Consider the following 19744-nt stretch of genomic DNA (forward strand, 5'->3'; position numbering starts at 1 on the left):
AGTTTATGTACGTAGAGGTTTTTGTGACTGTGAGCTCATCAGGAGAAATACTATCATCATTAACAACCCATTTTCGGCTCAGTGTAGCACGATTCTCCTGTCAGAATGAGAGGAGTAGGAGCTTTTAGTCCGCCACGCTGGCCCAATACGGATTGGCAGACTTCACACACGTAGAGAATTAAGGAAATTCTCAGATATGCAGGGATCGTACCCAGGACCTCCGTTTTGTAAATCCACCGCGCCACAGAGGCCGTCAAAACTTAAGTGCAGCATATTAACTTGGCACAAATATAGTTTATTTATCCCATAGCTGAAACTGGTTGTTACTGTCACACCGGATAGTCTTTACCGTTAGGGCTATAACAAGCCCGTGGTCAACAAATTTATATAATTCCTTGAATTGACCCAAGCTGCCAATCGAACCCAAGATCTCCCGGTTATAAAGCAACATGTTTACAACTTTGCCAAAAATGTCATCTAAAATAAATGATGTAATGAGGTCTAGGTTTCACGCCTGTTTTCTAGAAGAACTCCAACCTTGAAGATACTCAAAATTTAACAAGCTAAAAACCTAAACCAATGTTAGTTTACTTTTACGACTCTGTTAAAGAAGAACGTAAGGTGTACTTACTTGCGTCTTTAACAGAGTCCTGAGTAAAATAAATATAAAATAACCACATATTCAGTTACTCTGAAAAATGGTTTCTTTCGACCTTTAATACCGATAATATCAACAGTCACATAAAAACTAAATAACTGATGTCCAATTCAAATTAGCCGTAGAAGCAATAAAGACGTCGCTGCTTCATCAATTTACGTGCCAAGATTTTTTGTAAGCCTTGGTAGAGACCTTTGCTAGGCCGGCGTGAGCAGTGGAAAATATTTATCTCTAAATCATTTAGGACTGATGATGTATGGAAGACGTTTATCATATTTTCGTCTACTGTTACTTTGGACCGTGTGATCTATTTAGCAACTGCTTAGTAAGTCAGTATAAATAATTTTGAGAAGCTATAATACGATTATAATAAATCGTAACATTTAATGAGAGTATTTAGCTGTATGATTTGCTTTTAGTATTATGGGCTCATCCGAAATAGAATGATAATCTTGAAAGATTTCTCAGATTCAATTTATAAAATCGCACAAATTCGGTTAGCTTTATCAGATCCCAAGTTGTGTTGTTGCCAAATTTCAATTTCATTCAATACACTATGGTAATATTCCTTGAAGTTTATTTGCATTACTAGCAGACGTCAGACTATACGTCCGCGGAAATTACTGACCCTTCTAACTTCAAAGAACGCTTTTCATACAAAATTCCTCAGCATATTTCTCCTTCTTATAATAAAAACATCTTTCTTAATATCTAAACTACTTCAATGGTTTCGGCTATGCTTTAGATTTGGATTACTGGGGATGCTTGATCTAATATATGCATTGAATAAGTAAAGATGATAAAAATAATAAATTGCATTAGGTTTGTTGACCCTCTAGGTCTAGGTGGACCGAATACATCAATCTGGTTGCAGATAGTCGCTAAATGCTGGCGGCTCAAAACCGTGGTGTTTGGAAGGTCTATACAAGAGGCATATATCCAGCAGTGGACGTCCATCGGCTACATTAATGATTATGATGATATGTTTCATGCTATTCATTGACCATTACTAGCAAAAATCATTGCTAATTAAAAGTGCGCATGGCTATTACAAACACTGCCAAACTCCTGTTTCGCACCTAGATATGCCAAATCACAAGTACTAGTATTCGTGTCAATGATTAATTAGTTGTTTATATGCAGACAATACCTTCCGATTGACAATGAAACGCAATTGTGAACTTCACCTTGGCGCCTGGCGCTGATTTAGACACAGAAGAAATTAAAAGTTCATTGCGATTTAACTTTTAATTTCTTTCATTTCCTTTTAAATTATGCGTATTTTCCCCCTTTGACTTACACTTACACCTATAAGTGTAAGTCAAAGGGGGAAAATACGCAGGTTATTAGGTCTTATTTCTTTCTTCTTCTTATTATCTTCTAGTTTTATTTCAAACGCCTAAAGCCAAACCCTTTGGTCAAGTGAAAGAGAAAGAGAAATTCCAAGAGAAAGTAAACCTTTTATTTTGAAACACTGTACAGTTTTGGACTATGTTTTATTTTACAGGAAATCTAGAGTAGGTAAGCTTAACTTAGCCAAAATTATTTGTAATCGACAGATTTCCCGATAAGACGTAAAATATTTGTGAGATTATCCTATTACATTAAAAATATCATTTAACAATTGTAAGCTGTTTCTAAATCTACCAGGGTTCTGAGAGCATTAAACAGTTTCCACTTAAAATTAAACAGTTTCCAATTAAATTTCATTGGTATCACACTAGTGATTAAAAGAATCGAGAGTTGTATCTTCTAGCAATCATTTGTAATTGACAGATTTCCCATGTAAAATATTGAAAAAAAAAAATCAGTGGCATTATCATATTACAATCGAAATAGTACAGTGTTGAAAAAACCGAGAGTTGTTTCTCAATCCTCTCGAGAAACGTAAACAGGTTTCAACAGTTGCCGTATGGTCATCTGTTTGGGCAACACCAGCTTCCGTTTTCCGATGTAGGTCGTCCGGCAGGGTTATGCAGTGCAGATCAGTGGGAGGGGGGTGTAGTTTGCGGTGGAGCTAATTCTGATCGGCACAACGTCGCGTATTACCGCCGTGCTCGGAAGTCCGCGGCTGAAGCGTCGCGCAGTGCATCGTAACCCTTCCGCGATATGGGGCGGCTGCATACGTTCGTCGTGACGCTGCGGCGGGACACCCGCGACGCCAACTGGGGCCTGAGACTGGTCGGAGGCGCCGATCTCGCAACCCCCCTCATTGTCACAATGGTACGGGTCGCCTACGTAACCACGATACCGGTGTAAACAAACCGGCGCGCACTGTTTACACTATTTCCTGATTTTATGATGCTATCTATCACTTTACGGTTTGAACTTACATTGAAGAGGAGATACGCGTACGCGCGCAATTAGTAATAATTGATTCCAAATGTTCCCTGACATAAAGGAACAAATAATTGAAAATATTTTAATAATCTAAACGTGACTGGAGTAATATTGAAATGTTAATAATTATCCAAAGGAGTGTTAAACGAATACTTAACGATCGTATTGTTGCTCGCACTGTTGGATATCCGTCATCGATTGTGACAGGAAATTGTTGTTTGGCCTACTCAGTTATATTTTCGTAGATCCAAACCATTTAGTTCATAAATTCATAATATATGAGTCTCAATATAAATAATTAATTAGTAGTTAAGCTTAAAATTGTTAGTTTAAACGTCACTGATTTCAAAATTCTTTAATTTGAAATAGATTTTAAACTTGAATTTGCTTGAAGAAGGTTATTCAAAACATTTTATTATATAGTAAATTATTTGAAGTTCCGCAAAGTAACGTTTGCTTCTATTAAATTTATTTGTTAATTTCTCTCGGCTTACAGAACAATCAACAACATAAATCTCTTTAAATAGCTCTGCATAAAGTATTATAATAGGTGTCTAACTGTCTGTATCACTATAAATCCGATACAATAAAATTTGGAAGTAGGCCATGGATTGCAGAGAATTTAAAATATTTTAGGAACAGATTTAACTGAGAAAGCTTTTATTTTTGCTACAAATTCAAGTACCAAATTCAAGAATTTTACGTTTGGAATCAACTTAATACCTACCCATGATGCATTTGTAATATTTTGTTAAAACAGAGAATAAACAATAGGTCATACTGGATGCTGTTACATCCAGTATAACCTATTGTTTATTCTGGGATTTTGTTTTGTTTGATTATTCTATTTGGTATTTCATTTACTTAGTTGTTTATCAAAATACAAGTTACAAAGAAAAGAGATACAAAAGAAAACAAATTTATAAAGATACTTAAATAATTGTGATAAAAACAAACAAGTCAGTTATTATGGAAGATGTGCGTGCGTTTTTTTAATTAAGTTCATGCTTCCTTCCATGGTTTAAATATTAGCTGTTTGCTTAAAACTACTATACACTCAGTAATCTATCTACTCTTCATTCGCTGCTATTATCAGCCGATGGATGCCCACTACTGGACATAGACCTCTTGCATGGACTTCCAAGCACAACGAGCCGCCAGCATTCAGCGGCTCCCTGAAACCCGCTTGATGTCCTCGGTCCACATAGTGGACGGTCAACCTTTCTGGTGCGGGGTCGCCATTCCAGCACCATATGTACCCCAACGTCCATCGGCTCTTCAAACTATGTTGCCTGAACATTGCCTCTTTAATTCGCGACTTGCTGAGCTATGCCAATGACTTTGGATTCGTCTCCGGATATCCTTATTTCTGATACTGTTTCTGATTAGGTAAAACACCCAAAATATTTTAAGCTGAAAAAAACCCACTTCACATCTGTTGAAATACCTAACTGTATAGTGTGTTTTTATTGCACTGTATTTGTGTTTATTGTTACTGGAAATGATTTGTCTGTCTGTCTATTGATTTGACCAAAAGTTTCAAAGCTGGAGTTAGTCTTGTAATACAGGTTTTAAATATAACAGCTTTCTATTGTTAACATTGCGCGAAAATATTTCACCAATATATAGCTGATGTCACATATTAAATTTGTAAGCTTTTTTTATTACCGTCTTATTATCGTCAGAATAAACCTACCTAACCTTTCAGCATAACCTTTGCGCACTTGCCAGACTGAATACCATTCACGCGTCGTTTCCAATGCTATTTGAATTATTTTAATTTTTTTTAGTATCATGTTTGGCGTGTTAGCGAGAGTGATTGCTAGCATTATTTACATGAGTCAGCAGTAAGTGAAGACTCGCTAGACTTGCGTTTATTTATAAAAAGCTTGCCAGGCTCAGGACATCGCGCGTGCCCGCTAGGTCACGTACCAAAACAAATATACTTTGGACTTTAGGCTCTTTTTACGACTTTGTTTATTCAAAAAACAGGGTTTTGAAAGTTTGTTTATTGTCACATAAACGTTGAATCTCTGTAACGATTATATTAAAAGCTAAATACAGTTATCGCAAATTTTAATATTTGGCACTGCTTCCACTTGGTTGCCTTAGGTTTAATGGTTAGCCATTGTGACTTCGGTTCGTGAAGTCTTCGGTCGGTTATGACGTAATGAGCTTTTGGTCCAGTGCTTCATCTTTAACAAACCATATTCGGCTCACTGTTAAGCACGAGTTTCCTCTCAGAATGAAAGGGGTTAGGCCTTAGTCCACCGCACTGGCCAAATGCGGATTGGCAAACTTCACACACTTATAGATAATTAAGAAAATTATCAGGTATGCAGGTTTCCTCACAATGTTTTTCACCGTGTGAGACACGTGATATTTAATTTCTTAAAATGCATATGACTGAAAAGTTGGTGGTGCATGCCCCGGATCGAACTTACGCCCTCCGAATCGAAGGCAAAGGTCTTATCCACTGGTCTATTTATTTTTTATTTTTATTTAATACACTTTATTTGTCGTCTATCACGTCTCGTCCAGTCCAGTCCATTATCTAGCTTCGGTTTCTGAGGTCCTGCGTCCTGTGAGGGCTGTGAAGTATTGAGCTTTTCGTTCCTCGAAGAAATTCTTAGTAGCAGGTTGGAGTTAAGTTATTGGTAGTGTTGTACCCCCGAACCATATAATGACTTAAGGCTGTTTACCTGACTAGACCTCAGACATTATTAACGTACCTACATACATATACTGTATTTCCTTGATGATTCAGTGATTGGAATTCTGTTTTGGATTAGGTAATGTTGTGCTTTGATTTCTTCTTAAGTGGTATACTCGTAATAAGTCTGCGTGCCTTGGAGAGCACGTTAAACCTGTTATTATCATTAATATCTGTTAGAGGCCATTATGTAGTTATATATCTTTATATATCTTTATTTATATTAAAGCCTTGCTCGATGTGCACTGTTTACCAACAAACAAATTAGAAATGAAAGTAGATAACGTATATCATTATATACGCATAATTTATTTATTTAAAAATATATTTTTTATAAAATGTTATTCAAAATATGTTCACTACTATCGGACACCCACGACTTCGTCCGCATGAAAGTCGATGTAAACTTTCAAGTAGCCCTACCCTACCACTTTTCTACCCCTACCCTACCACTTCCCTACCCCTACCCTACCCTACTCTACCCTGAGTTCTGATGACAAAACATGACTAGCTAAGATACGTCATTACAATTCCAATATGGCGCTTTGCTTTAGGGTTTGCTGTCAGAAATACGAGAAAAATAGTCAAGTGACTTAAATCCAATATTTGTAATTTTTAGTGGTGCTAAAAGCGTGTTTTTTAGTTTTTTAACCGACTTCCAAAAAGGAGGAGGTTCTACGTTCGGCTGTATGTATGTTTTTTTTTTTTTTTTTTTTTTTTTTTTTATGTATGTCCAGCGATAATTCCGTCATTTGTGGGCCGATTTTGAAAATTCTTTTTTTGTTTTGAAGGGTTTGATTCCAGGGTGGTCCCATTTTTTTCATGTCAGGATCTGATGATGGCATCCTGGAGAAATCGAGGGGAACTTTCGAAAATCGTATAGACGGCTAGTGCGTTTGTTAGTGTTTCCATAAGGTAATTTAAACCACTACAATTTTATGAAGGTCTGGAGTTGGTCTGATGATGGAGCCGATACACAGACGATGGAACTCGTTAACGATTTACAGCAGGTACGTTTTGTTTGGGCTTGATTTATTTGTATTGATGAGAACTTTCCACCTAGATGGGTTGTGACTGTATTAAGGGTCTGATGATGAAGACGAAGGAGAGTTAAGAGAACTACTCAACGGTTCACAGTAGCTACCTTGTGTTTGGACTTGATAAATTTGTATTGATGAGAACTTTCCACCTAGATGGGTTGTGACTGTATTAGGGGTCTGGTTATGGAGATGAAGGAGAGTTAAGGGAACTCCTCGACGGTTCACAGTAGCTACCTTGTGTTTTGACTTGATAATTTTGTATTGATGAGAACTTTCCACCTGGATAGATTGTGACTGTATTGGGGGTCTGGTGACGGAGATGAAGGAGAGTTAAGGGAACTCCTCGACGGTTCACAGTAGCTACCTTGTGTTTGAACTTGATAAATTTTATATTGATGAGAACTTTCCACCCATATGGATTGTGACTGCACAGGGGGTCTAGTGATGAAGACGGAGGACAGTCACCTTTCACGTTTTTCTGAATATTCATATTACGTGAAGGGGGAGTGAAATTTTGTATATGAGTTAAGGTAGTATTTTTAAAATTGGAATTGTAGGACTTAGATACTTATCATAAGAAAATAACGTTTCAACTAATTGCTCATTAATTTTTGTTCACACTCAGTAGGTGTGCTAACACTAAAAATTAAAAAATAAAAATTTTAATAAAAAAAATTCAACCGACTTCCAACTAAAAAGCAAAAAATAACATCTTACCTACGTGCTACCTTCTGATCAGTTTGAAGGCGGTGCCAATCCAGTGACATGTTTTAATTAAAGCCGTTTCTGAAAGAACCACAGAAATTGTGTAATTTATACGCTTGAATTAAAACATCACTGGCTTGGCACCGCCTTCAAACTGATCAGAAGGTAGCACGTAGGTAAGATGTTATTTTTTGCTTTTTAGTTGGAAGTCGGTTGAATTTTTTTTATTAAAATTTTTAAACTTATTAAAGTTATTATAGCATTATCTTGGTTAAGATTATTTAAAATGAAACTGCGTTCGTTTTCGACAATTTTTTCTTGCCTTTAGTTTCCAAGGAATACCTTTATCTTAATACCGAGTTACACACTTATGGGTAATATCACTTATGCACTTATGGATCACCGCGCATCTCAATTCAACCTTGATCCAATAATCTAGTTAAAATAAAACTGTTTGATTACACGGACTTCCTCTGCCATCTGTTTCTTATGACTCAATCGATCTAATAATATTATTAGACTATGTCGAAAAGGTTATCCGAAATAGCTTCATGTGAATGATGGTAGCATACTATCAAACTCTGACATTACTAATCTAACTGAAAACATGTACTGTATCAAGCACTTTGGTAAAAATACTTCTTCTTTGTCATTTAGGTGTGGTAGCAAGCCTCACTATCCGTCGCTATTCCTCCCGTAGTGTGGCTCTTATAGCATATTTGAGAAGCGAACCATGGGGTTTTTGGTCAGTCCAACGTATTATTAAACCTGCCACGCGCTCTTGTACCCTCCACCTTATCTTGCACCATAAATCGCTCTATGCACGTGTCGTCCATAATGGGTAAAAATACTTTCTTCAAAATACCTACCTCATTGAAAAAAAGTACTGTTTTTACTCGTTTTTGCTTCCATCTACTTCAGACATTTTACAGTTTCTTCGAAATAACTTTCTCTGTACTGTAACCAAAACGCTTTTAAGAGTATCTTCAGTTTTGTTTTTATTGTAAACAAGCGTCAATTAAACGCCTACCTTTGAAGCAATCTTCGCGTGTTTGACGTATTTTTCAAATATAATAGTTTCTTCTTCAAAGCTTATTGTCTAATGCAAGAATAGTATGTATGACAGATATTCTTGCCCGCTATTTTTACCATGGAACTGTATGACGCAACCTGAAGCGTCAGAATTGTATAAGCCACGAACTGGCTATTTAATTATCTAATGATAATTCGTCATCGTTATCATACTACCAATAAATGACGTTTTATTGAATTTCTCGTTTTATTCATAAAATGAATGGTAAGCGATGACGACCTGTGGAACGTGATTGCCTCTCTCATCTTGGAGATGCCCACATCGCAGAAAGCTAGAAGGCATTTCATATATTTCCAGTGTAAAGATACTAGGTATAAGGAATGAGGAACTCAACTTAGTTCGTCTCCAAGGGATATATCATTTCGTTATCAGCCTATTTTAAGGGCTAATAGGTATTGCTATACATAGCATAGAATATGAGGCATAGGTAAATTTAGTTGCACGTCCTCGCCATTGACTCGGAAGAGCCATGATGGATTCGCGCGGATCAGCCGTCGATTCGTCGGCTGTCTATCGACGCGACGGTTGTTTTCAATAAAAATGTCAGTAGAGGTTGGCACGACAACGCAGGTGGACGCATTTAGCCTGGCCCCGCGCCAAACTCGATGCATAACATCCGAGCCTCTCCCTTGTCCACTTACAAGGTCGTCCTAGACGGTAGGGATTTGCAAATAGGTCCTTCCGTGTCATCCTTGAAATTGTCCCTTCATTCCTAAATCAAATCAAAACACTGCATTTTAGAATGTTATTGGTTTAGTTTTTTAAAAACATGATTGTGAAGGAATTTAAAGTTGGAAAATTCGTAATTTTCTTTGATTTTGAATGACTATAATTATCACTTCGTTATAAAGTCTTACTTAGGTAGGGTAGGTTACTGGTACGAATAAAGCAGTAGATAGAGGTAATAATTAAATCCAATTTAATTTGTAAATTGATGGTAAGATTAGATTAAGATAGATTAGAAGATAATAAGAAGCACAATGCTTTGATACAATCAATTATTGTTATGTAATGTTTATCTACCTGAAAGCAACTAACGATTGTATAACACTGTCAAAAGATGAATGTACTGTTAACCTAGTCCAAAGCCCCAGAATGTCACGGTCCATTTTTTTACCTTGAGAGCAGGTGTCATAATACAAAAATATTCAATGTTTCCTACACGTGCAAATGTGTGTTCCTTCGAGTATTTTAAAACAATTTACATGATGACGACGGAATTCATGATTTTGGGTCAGCACCAACGTAAAAATCTAATTAAAGCACTCGCTGAAGCTTTCTAATATAACACTTCGTTTTAAAAAATACATATCTCTCAGCTTTCGAGATAGGTATTATTTATTATGTAAGAATATTGCTACATAATATACGTATACCTACTTGCAAATACGCGGCACCTAGTTATATTTAGGTATACCATACTAACGTTTACCGTAGATAAACCCCTAAAAATGTAATGAGCACAAAATATACTTTGAATAAGCATTCGCAAGGAGGCCGGAATAAGGAAGCATAAAATCTTTTATATTTTTCGTAAACATAATTGGTTATACTGGTTCATAGATTCTCAAAAATTTATGAACCTATTTAATTCGGTTTTCGAAAATTAATTAAGCTTATTCGTTTTCTCCATAGGTAACGGAACCGAAAAAAAAACGACTTGATTCCACACGAAAGCGCGTCGCGTGCTTTACAACTTACTAACATACTTTTCAGTTATGTGCATTTTAAGAAATTAAATATCAAGTGTCTCAAACGGTGAAAGAAAAACATCGTGAGGAGACCTGCATACCAGAGAATTTTCCTTATTATCTGCGTGTGTGAAGTCCAATCCGCATTGGGCCAGCGTGGTGGACTATTGGCCTAATCCCTCTCATTCTGAGAGGAGACCCGAGCTCAGCAGTAAGCCGAATATGAGTTGGTAACGATGATGATGATGATTGCGACCACAAACAGCTAGTATTTTATAGAAGTATCAATGAAAATTGTATCTTTCTTCCAGGTAACGCCCGGCACGCCGGCCGGCCGCGAGTTGGCTAGAGGAGACATCATAGCGAAGATCGACCACTACGATGCGCGAGACTTGCGCCACGAAGATGCGCAGAATCTATTCAAAAACGCCCCTAACCAAATTAAACTTGTAGTGCAAAGGTAAATGTTTAATTATTCTATAATAATTATAAGTTATCCCTTGATTTAAATCTCACTAGGAAGTAAAATGTTGACCAATATCGGCAGAATATAAAAGATATACTTCTCGTTCGTGTCGTTGGGACGAAAGAGAGAGCGATATTGCAACTCCGCCGCTATTGGTCGAACATATATATTTATCTCTTCACGACATTGACACATTCTAGGTCTACATAAGGTAAATGACGATTCAGTAAGATGGTACTAAGGGACATGATACTAGATTGCTAAATTGTCTATCACCAGACCAGTAGGCCTAACATGCGATCAACGACATTTCTTTTGAATATTGCATTTCGCAAACATCTCATTCATTGCGTTGGGACATGAGAGATGAGGCTGAGTACTCCGCTGCCATTGGTCGACATTTGTCTATTTCTCTTTTCTTTTATCATCATTGTCATTGTCGCATACCATCAGACATGATTGAAATCAAGCGCAAGTCTATACTGAATAAAAAAAAACAAGGTCGTTGGTCGCATCATGATCCAAGCTGGAAAATTTATCTCAGGACATTATCAACAGCGTCAGAGTCAAATTTTACATTTTTTTCTTAACAAAAGACAGTTTTCATTGTATCATCAACTCCCAAACAAAAAATCCCGATTAATACTTTCAGATATAATATGTAGGAATATTTTTGACAGTTATTCTCGTAAAGTTTAGACTATGATTTGTGATTAAATTAAGTTGGAAATCCTAACAATTCGTCAATAGCAATTAGCTATATGGATATGGCATCATTGTTTTATTAATTGATTAACTGTTACTAGATATAACCCTAATCGTAGTGTACAAAACGTAATCGATCACTGTGTAAAAATACTAGCAAGTCTACAAAACGTGACCTTCAACATGTCTACTGCTATACATATAATATAAGTATTGTATAGGTCTTTCTTAGAAATAGAAGATATTTATGTAAATTTTCCTTTTTCCATCTACTTCTACTAACTAGTTGAGAACTGCAAAACCTGCGAAAATTCGATAGAATAAACGGAAAATTATAATCCCTGGAAACCTATTTTCAGAGATATATTGTTGAAATGTATTAAAAAAATAAAAATTTACTGTTTTTTAGAAAAAAATCTCATTGTTAAGGATTTCTTTTCACATTTACAAAATTTACTGTTTTTTAGAAAAAAATCTCATTGTTAAGGATTTCTTTTCACATTTACAATATGACTGCCAGTGTTTTAACAAAAAACCTGAGTCTTTAAGTTATAAACACTGCAATTTTGACATACAGAAGTCTTTCTCATAACTTGATTTCGTGTCGAAAGAGCTATTCATTTATAATTTTCCTTCAATTTTATCGATTTTTTAAAACTTTTTGACTAGACTATTATGGCTATTATGAACATTGTATAATTACAAACAAGCGATTGATGTGGTAACTGCATCACAAGTTTGGCTAGGCATAAGATTCCGTCATCTGTTTTTCGCACAGTTTGCAGAAGCAATTACAATTTGGCCTTGATCTGATTCTGATCTAATGTTGCTCTAATTTTACAAGGGTAAGATTATTTATGTAAAGATTAATATATCTTACGGCTACAACGTTTAGGTACGACATAGTTTAAGCATTTCAGATTGGTGTAATGAATTTTTAACATCACCTTTTTGACTAGCATCACCAAGAGACACTGACTGAGCTTTGAGAAAATTTGTGTCTCATATTGTTAAATAATGTTTAATTTTGCAACCATTTCGTAGTCTTTTGCTTGTACATATATTGTTAACAGTGATAAGAAGTTGGCCTTCCTATCTTGTAACAAAGTTATCAACATAGTTAAGAACTGTGAAGCTTTGTCAATGAGCTATTGTTACAACTAAAAGTTCTAAATCAGGTACTGACAATAAATTAATAGACAACTTCACAGAAATTGATGATGTACATACTCTAATCGGTCTTCGTGAGAGGTATCGGATCGGGGTGCTTAATCATCTGATGGTGTATTTTTCTGACTAGCCACTGACGGAGATAGATTAGACTGGAACGAAAGTAGAAATTCAAATTCCTGAGAGAACTGATGTAAATCGCTCTCAAGATTACCTGATTGTATAATTTTGCGCAAGGATATAATCAAAATAATGGTAATGACAGATGACATAGTGATAAATATCACACACACTTCATTGTGACAACAATTCCATTGAGATGTAACTTCAGGGGCAGACCAAGTAGTCATCTGTACACATTGCCACGTTCAAGTTCGTACAGCTTCGCAGGACGTATCCCCACGCCAACCTTCTATCGACTATACGAGTAAGACAGTACCTATATATTATAGGTGTCGCTATACTGTCGTTATAAGCTGATAAAACTTTGCAAGCTTCCTAATAATCCGGCAATGTAATGTTTATTGTTATACTGGGTCTGTTTCTTCGTATATAGAACACTGCATTCAGCATGACTGTTGTAGAAAATATAATTTATTTGTAGTTTACGAATTTGTTTATTTTATTGCTATTACTTTCCGAAATATTTGTAATGTAGTATCGTTCACTGTTCGTTGTATTCGTTTCATTAATTCATATTTGCATGGAAGCATTATTAGACACTAACATCACATAACTCGTAATGCAATTCATTATTGAAATTTCACAAAAAAAATAAATGCATCTGTAGTAAAAAAAGACATCGGAGGACACATGCCTCATATGAAGCAACATATTCCATGGTATTTCATTAATTTGCGGACATATATGGACCCTTTACCGCCAAGTTATCGTAACCGACAAAACCAAATTTTACAGGAGTAGGTATTTTTAATTTATTTTTACAGAAATGAGCAAAAGACGTTACTGTAGGTTATACTAAAAATTTTAAAAAATAGTTTACCTAACTATACACTAAGCATTTGATATAACTCTTTTAATAGTTGTTTTTTTGGAGAAAAGTCAATATGGGTCGATTCATTAGTCGAACGTCCGTTATACTAAATAAAATTATCGCTTACAAGAATTTGGCGGTCATGGGTCAACATCCTATAATTTATAAGCAAGTTGGCTGTAGACTCTCGTATTTGATGGTATGTTAACTGTGGTAGCATGATAACAGTAAGGCATGTGCAGGGAAGCGGACCATGAGGGTCCTCGTGCGCAGCTAGCAGTTCGCCCTCCCGCACAGAATGCTGTCCCACCACCCTTCAGGTAACACTCCCTTACTTCCTTGTATTGCACCTTCGGTAAGGCTAAGCCCTAGGGCATAATTGTCACAATTCATATCGTGCGGTCAATACAACAACTTGAAATAATCGAATTTCAACAAATGATTTATCCTATTCTCCACCAAAAAGTAACAAATCATTGCACAAGCTGGTGCAATTTAACATTGTAGAGTCAACATTTGATGAGAATGTTTCGGTTTTGAAATTGTTACATTAAAGGTTTTTTATGGTTCTGGTTCTCTGGGTTTCATATTCGACTAAAATACGTTAATGTTTTAGAAACGTCTCTTTATCAGCTGAGAGAAAAATCTTATTAATCCTAGTGCACCAGGGCAGACCTTGTGCTAGTCGTACTGAAGATGCGAATTATTTGTTTTCATTGACTGAATTTCATATCAATGTGTTCAATTTTCTCGAGAAACTTTAGCTAAGCTTGTAGATACAAGAATCTAATAGTTAAACCCAATCAGTTGACTGCGTTTAATTGGTTGTACTTGTATCGAGGATTAAAACTCATGATTGTTGGTAGTCATATCATGTCTATATTTCCTTATGCATTAGTGTTTCTTTTAATACAGATAAAAGCAAATAAAACGAATGATTTTTAACAAATTTCACTACGATCAAGCTACTTTTGGGTTTTAGTGGGACTATCGGAAAATAATTCAGATAGAAGCTTGTCAACGTATTTCTGTAACACAGGACACCTAGCCCACTTCCATCGCCATGGCGCGGTCCGGAGTCCCTGCCACGGAGCACGCCGGTGCCAACGCAACAGTTCCCTCACCAATTCCAGCAGCAAGTCGACGGGGAGTACAGAACATTGCTGATCTCGCCCTCTGGGAATCGCAACGACGAAGTCGTCGATGAATCTATTAACAGCCAGGTAATTTTAATGTTTTAAGCTATGTATCATTATAAATAATTTAAGAATGCCTCTCTGTATTGACGTCCCTTTGCGTTACACACACAAAAGCCTTACCGGACACTTTTGGTATACATTTACTAAATTTGTTCCTGCTGCTTACCACGTTCTCTCGTAGCTAGTATACAATCTCACCTATTGAAAAATAACGACGCCTGTATTATAGTGGCGCTCTAGAATAAGGCAGCCTAACTTAAATTAAAAAGGGTCTGGTACAATTTAAAACCAAATTTAAATATTATTTAGTGTCCTAGAATGCATCCCCTATCGATATTAATCTAACATTAGCATAAAAGTTTACATTACAAATACTGAAACAGGCATCTAAATATACTTTAAGAATAACTAGGATTGTATTCATAATTATACCCGTATCCGATCCAAAATTGAGTCTTGATAAATATTACCAAATTCCGTAGCACTTCGTAGAAGCCAATAGAGGAATGTGTATCACAAAACACTGCTTTAGGTTTAATCATTATTTTTTAATAAAGACTCATAAGTTAAAGAAGTTTGAATAATAATTAGTTAGTTATTAATCGTTTCTCTTTTTATAACTTTCCATGAGATTTTCTTGATGAACTGGTTACTCTTTATAGTAATTAGAATAGATCACATTACGTAGACACTAATTTTAATCATATTAATTTGCCCTCCACCCCAATAGGCATGTATATTTTGTATCTCTGCCAAGCGAATCGGCCGTATTTATTTCTCAGATATACTAATATATCACGAAATGCAGTTTATCACTGTCCCACGTTTGGACGATCCAATATCTTGTGTCTCTTGAAATTCGGGACATCACTTTGGTTTAAACTAGTCAACTTTGATTGACATGGCAAATTGTGGCCAAAAAAAACGAGTAACATATTGATAGCGTTCATCAAATCATAGTCTCCGTGTATTTTATTAATTTTGATAATGGAATAAACAAAAACTTCAGATAGTTTTTGTCAGTCTGTACATAGGTGATATACAAAAACATAATTGTTAGAACGTACTTGGACGGTTGATATTCTAGACCCTTGAAATCTGGTTCCTTCCTTTCTTGCAACCTTCCAAAGCCACTGTGGTCCCTAATCCATATCGACTGACGTACTATGTAATAATCATGGCTTCCTTTACGTATCCTTGGCGACACCCTGGCTTTAACGTCTAGAGTGCACCCGGATGTGACTAGCAAAACCAAACTTAGTTTTTGAAACTAAGTTTGGTTTTGCTAGTCACATCGCACGACTGGCAAAATAACTTTTAGTAGGCTTATGCCTGGTCTTTCGAAGATGCCTTTTTGCGTCTAGCTTCTAAAAGTTTCACTTGACTTATAATTATTAACTTTGTATTGCAATTTGTATTATATCTAACATACTATTCATTCTTTTTTAATTCATCATCTCCTTTTCCTTATACCGCTTAGGTAGGCTCGGCAAAATATGTCAATCTCTTCCATTCGCCTTTATCATTCGTTAATTTATCACCTACTTCTTCTTTACACACATAATATCCTCTTTCACACTTTCTAACCATCTCTTCCTTGGCCTTCCTCTCCTCTTGTTTCCTTCCTTTTGCCATTCTTTTAGTAATATGGCTTTCTTTCCTCCACGTCACACGTGGAAGGAAGAAAGTTAATCCTTTAGTCCTCAACTTTTCCATCCTGGCGCCACTTTCAGACTTCCCTTTATATATTCATTACTTATTTTATCCATTCTAGTCATATCACACATCCATTTCAAAATTCTTCTATAATACGACCCTTTTACTTGCAATTATTTTTTAATTATATTATTTAGTCCAATTATAAATTTATATGTAAGTATTCAAAATATCTATGCTTAACTAAAACCTCGAAAAACAACACAGAGCCTCCATTATGGAAGTAGGTTAAAGTCATGTTCCTAAAACAAAACATGAACATTGTACACAGTTAATTTGCGACAAAATAGGTTAACCAAACTACTTTTAAACCAAAATGAGGGTTTACAGCCTGGACACGTGCCAAAAAAGTCTTTATTTTGTTATGTTATTAATGAGTTACATCGTAGAATAGGCACGAACACGGCTAACTAGCGCAGACAAAACATATTAAAGAACAGAGATTAACTAGTAAAGTCTATAATACAATTCGAATCGTAAACTCTAGAAATTTCTATTCACGAAAGTACTTACATACAAATTCTGAATCATACATCGCAAAAATAGTACGCGATGACGGTATGTTGACTTCAGCTATGCTGAATGTAAGGCACGTGCGTAATGAAAGATCTATTAGCTCTATAACACGTACTTATTTATTAAGATTTAATTACTTAATGCTTAATCAGAGCCTCTTCGACGATTAACATGTTTATTTCTGATGCTAAGTTTAGTTTTAAGAATGGTTGTTAGTGGAAGTTTAAATAGATACATAATTTTTATCTAAACTTAAATCTGGCCGCTCAGAAATTGCGTTTCAATCATCAAATCATCAAAAAAAGTTCAATATTTTGCCAAACCAAACTAATCAAAAGCTACTCCGTTTTTTCTCACAACATTGCGTATCGTTGCTACCTGGATACTACACAAATGTTTACATCATAGATAACCGTTTACCTCTCACGATCTCTTTATTAGTTAGAATGGGTTAATAGTAAATAGTGGAATACCTATTGAATACGCGCGTCCCGCAAGGCTCTAGGAGGTTCCCGCCCACGCGGTCTCGTATTTTCCCGTCATATTTCCAAAATAGAATGCATTGAAATTGGTGTTTACTGGGTGGGAACGACTGGAGACGCAGTCCGCGATCGCTCGCTCCACGACACGTCCGTGCTGATACGTGCTAGTCGCTACGATGGCGGTCAACCCCAACTTCTTCCCCAACGGCTACCAGGACCCCAAGCATCTGGAGGAGGAGGTCGTTGGCAATTGGGTGCGTCATTCAACTCTTCCTAACATTCCTCTCCACCACGATGCTCAGTGAATCTAAACTTATGCGAGAACTATTTGTGTCGCGGTAATTAATTTAATCTATAAACTGTGATGAAAAATTTAAACGATCAACCACTAATTTTAACGTATTCGTACTTACTTACTTTATTACATTATTAAATTGGTGATATAACAATTTTCCACATAAAGCTCTAATATGAAAGGTTCATATTAGTGACTTTTTGCGATCGTTATTTTCACATCGGCGTACAATATATTAGTGTCTCGATTAAATTACAATCAGTAGGTACATAAAATTACCGACGCCCCGCAGTTTCACCCGCGTATTTCCCGTTCCTGTAAGAATACGGGGATAAAATATACATATAATACTCAAAAATATCGTGGCTTTCTAGTAGTAAAAGAATTTTCAAAATCGGATCAGACGATCCACAGATTACCCCTATAATTACACGAATAGCATATGATACTCACAAATAACGTGGCTTTCTAGTAGGAAAAAATTTTTAAAAATCGCATCAGACGATCCAGAGATTACCCCTACAATTCCACAAACTTTAACTCTTTATACTTTTAATGTAGATGATGATTTGGAGGATTTGTTTGATAAGAAAACTTTTTGAAATAGTTGAATACATCCTTTTACGTAACGACATTTTGATTAAATATTAGTAGATCAAAGTTGTCTGTATAAAATAAACCACTTTCACTGCGAATCAATTAATTCGCTTCACAAGTAGAAGCAGCTGTAACAGCTATTTCAGTCCCAATGTCGCGCCGGCTCACACAAACCCGAAGGAATTTCATCTGTGACCTTCAATCAATTATATTGTGTAACGACTTTCGGTAACGTTTTGTTTTAACTATGTTCACAACTATAACTTACTTAACGTATTTTTAGTTTACTTTCAGCAAGTAATTAACAAATAACTTTCAGTTTTAAATAGCGTTTCAATACTATGTTTTAAAGCATAGAATTTATAGCAATAGCTTATAATTTTTTCATCTTTTTGTTCTTCAGTAACAAGTTAACTAAGAGGTACAGTATGCGCCAATCTTCGAGCCCGCTGTGGACACGAGGCGAATAGCTGCGAAGTGCTCTAAAAACATATCACAAGGATTATATTTGCACAGTTCAGCGTGTTCTAACTTCAGAAGGGACTTTAAGTTGGCGCATACTATAACTAAACCCTGATATAGCTTACCCTTCTTGCGCTACTGTAAGCTGGTTTATAGAAGCCCCAAAAAATGCGTGATCAAAACTAAAATTAACTAGCCGGATATCGAACTCAGAACCTCCCAGTGATAAAGGCGCCTGACACTGCGACAAAGCTGAGCATGCTTTATGAATGCGAAAATTATTTAGTGCGCTAGAACTTGGCTACAATTTCGCTTGACGATAAGAAATTACAACGTCTTAGTTTTAACACTTTTGCATAAAAGACGTTTATTTACTCATGCTTTGAAGTTGCTGTAATAGGGATGATGACAGTTTTTTTAATTGTATATAAATTAAGAGATAGCTAATAGTAAAGCAATTTTGTAAAAGGAACAGGGTATCTGCGATCATTACTTTCTGAGCTATAGGGATTTAAATGGTCAGATTTGCGGCGCTGCCGCGGATCCCTGAAAAACGCCCCATACAAAATGGCACGAACTAATGACGTCGCAGGCAATGTAATGATCGTTAGATTTGTATGTGCGTACAAACAAAATTGCTAATATCTTTGTTATTTGTGAGTTTATGTTTATAGTTCATTTATTAAAAAATGTCACATTTAATGTAAGGAAGCTAAAACTGCATGAATTTTCATCGAATTTACCTACGATAAAAGATTTTTAATAGATTTTGAAATTTTATAATCTCATTTATTTTGCAAATATCCAGACAATCTTTGCTTTTTATATATAAATTAGTTAACATTGACCCTATTTACCCGAATGTATCATAAAAATTAATATATTCAAACCTAGTCATCATC

General features: G+C 35.8%; 1 protein-coding gene across 8 annotated transcripts in view; it reads left to right on the forward strand.

Annotated features, from left to right (window-relative positions):
* The window catches only part of LOC112055306 (PDZ and LIM domain protein 3), a 32887-nt gene that overhangs the window by 1542 nt on the left and 11601 nt on the right, over nucleotides 1-19744 (forward strand). The window contains exons 1-5 of one of the 8 annotated variants that reach the window (XM_024095395.2): nucleotides 2659-2881; nucleotides 10552-10700; nucleotides 12913-13008; nucleotides 13818-13895; nucleotides 14615-14798. In XM_024095395.2, the coding sequence (XP_023951163.1) occupies nucleotides 2768-2881; nucleotides 10552-10700; nucleotides 12913-13008; nucleotides 13818-13895; nucleotides 14615-14798 (621 nt within the window). In that variant the 5' untranslated portion in view covers nucleotides 2659-2767. Of the gene's footprint in view, nucleotides 1-2658; nucleotides 2882-10551; nucleotides 10701-12912; nucleotides 13009-13817; nucleotides 13896-14614; nucleotides 14799-19744 lie in introns of those variants that run through there. The other 7 variants (XM_052882543.1, XM_024095366.2, XM_024095381.2 and 4 more) reach the window with 7 other exon arrangements.

This window comes from Bicyclus anynana, chromosome 7, assembly GCF_947172395.1.
Source record: "Bicyclus anynana chromosome 7, ilBicAnyn1.1, whole genome shotgun sequence".
NCBI classification, from domain to species: Eukaryota; Metazoa; Arthropoda; class Insecta; order Lepidoptera; family Nymphalidae; genus Bicyclus; species Bicyclus anynana.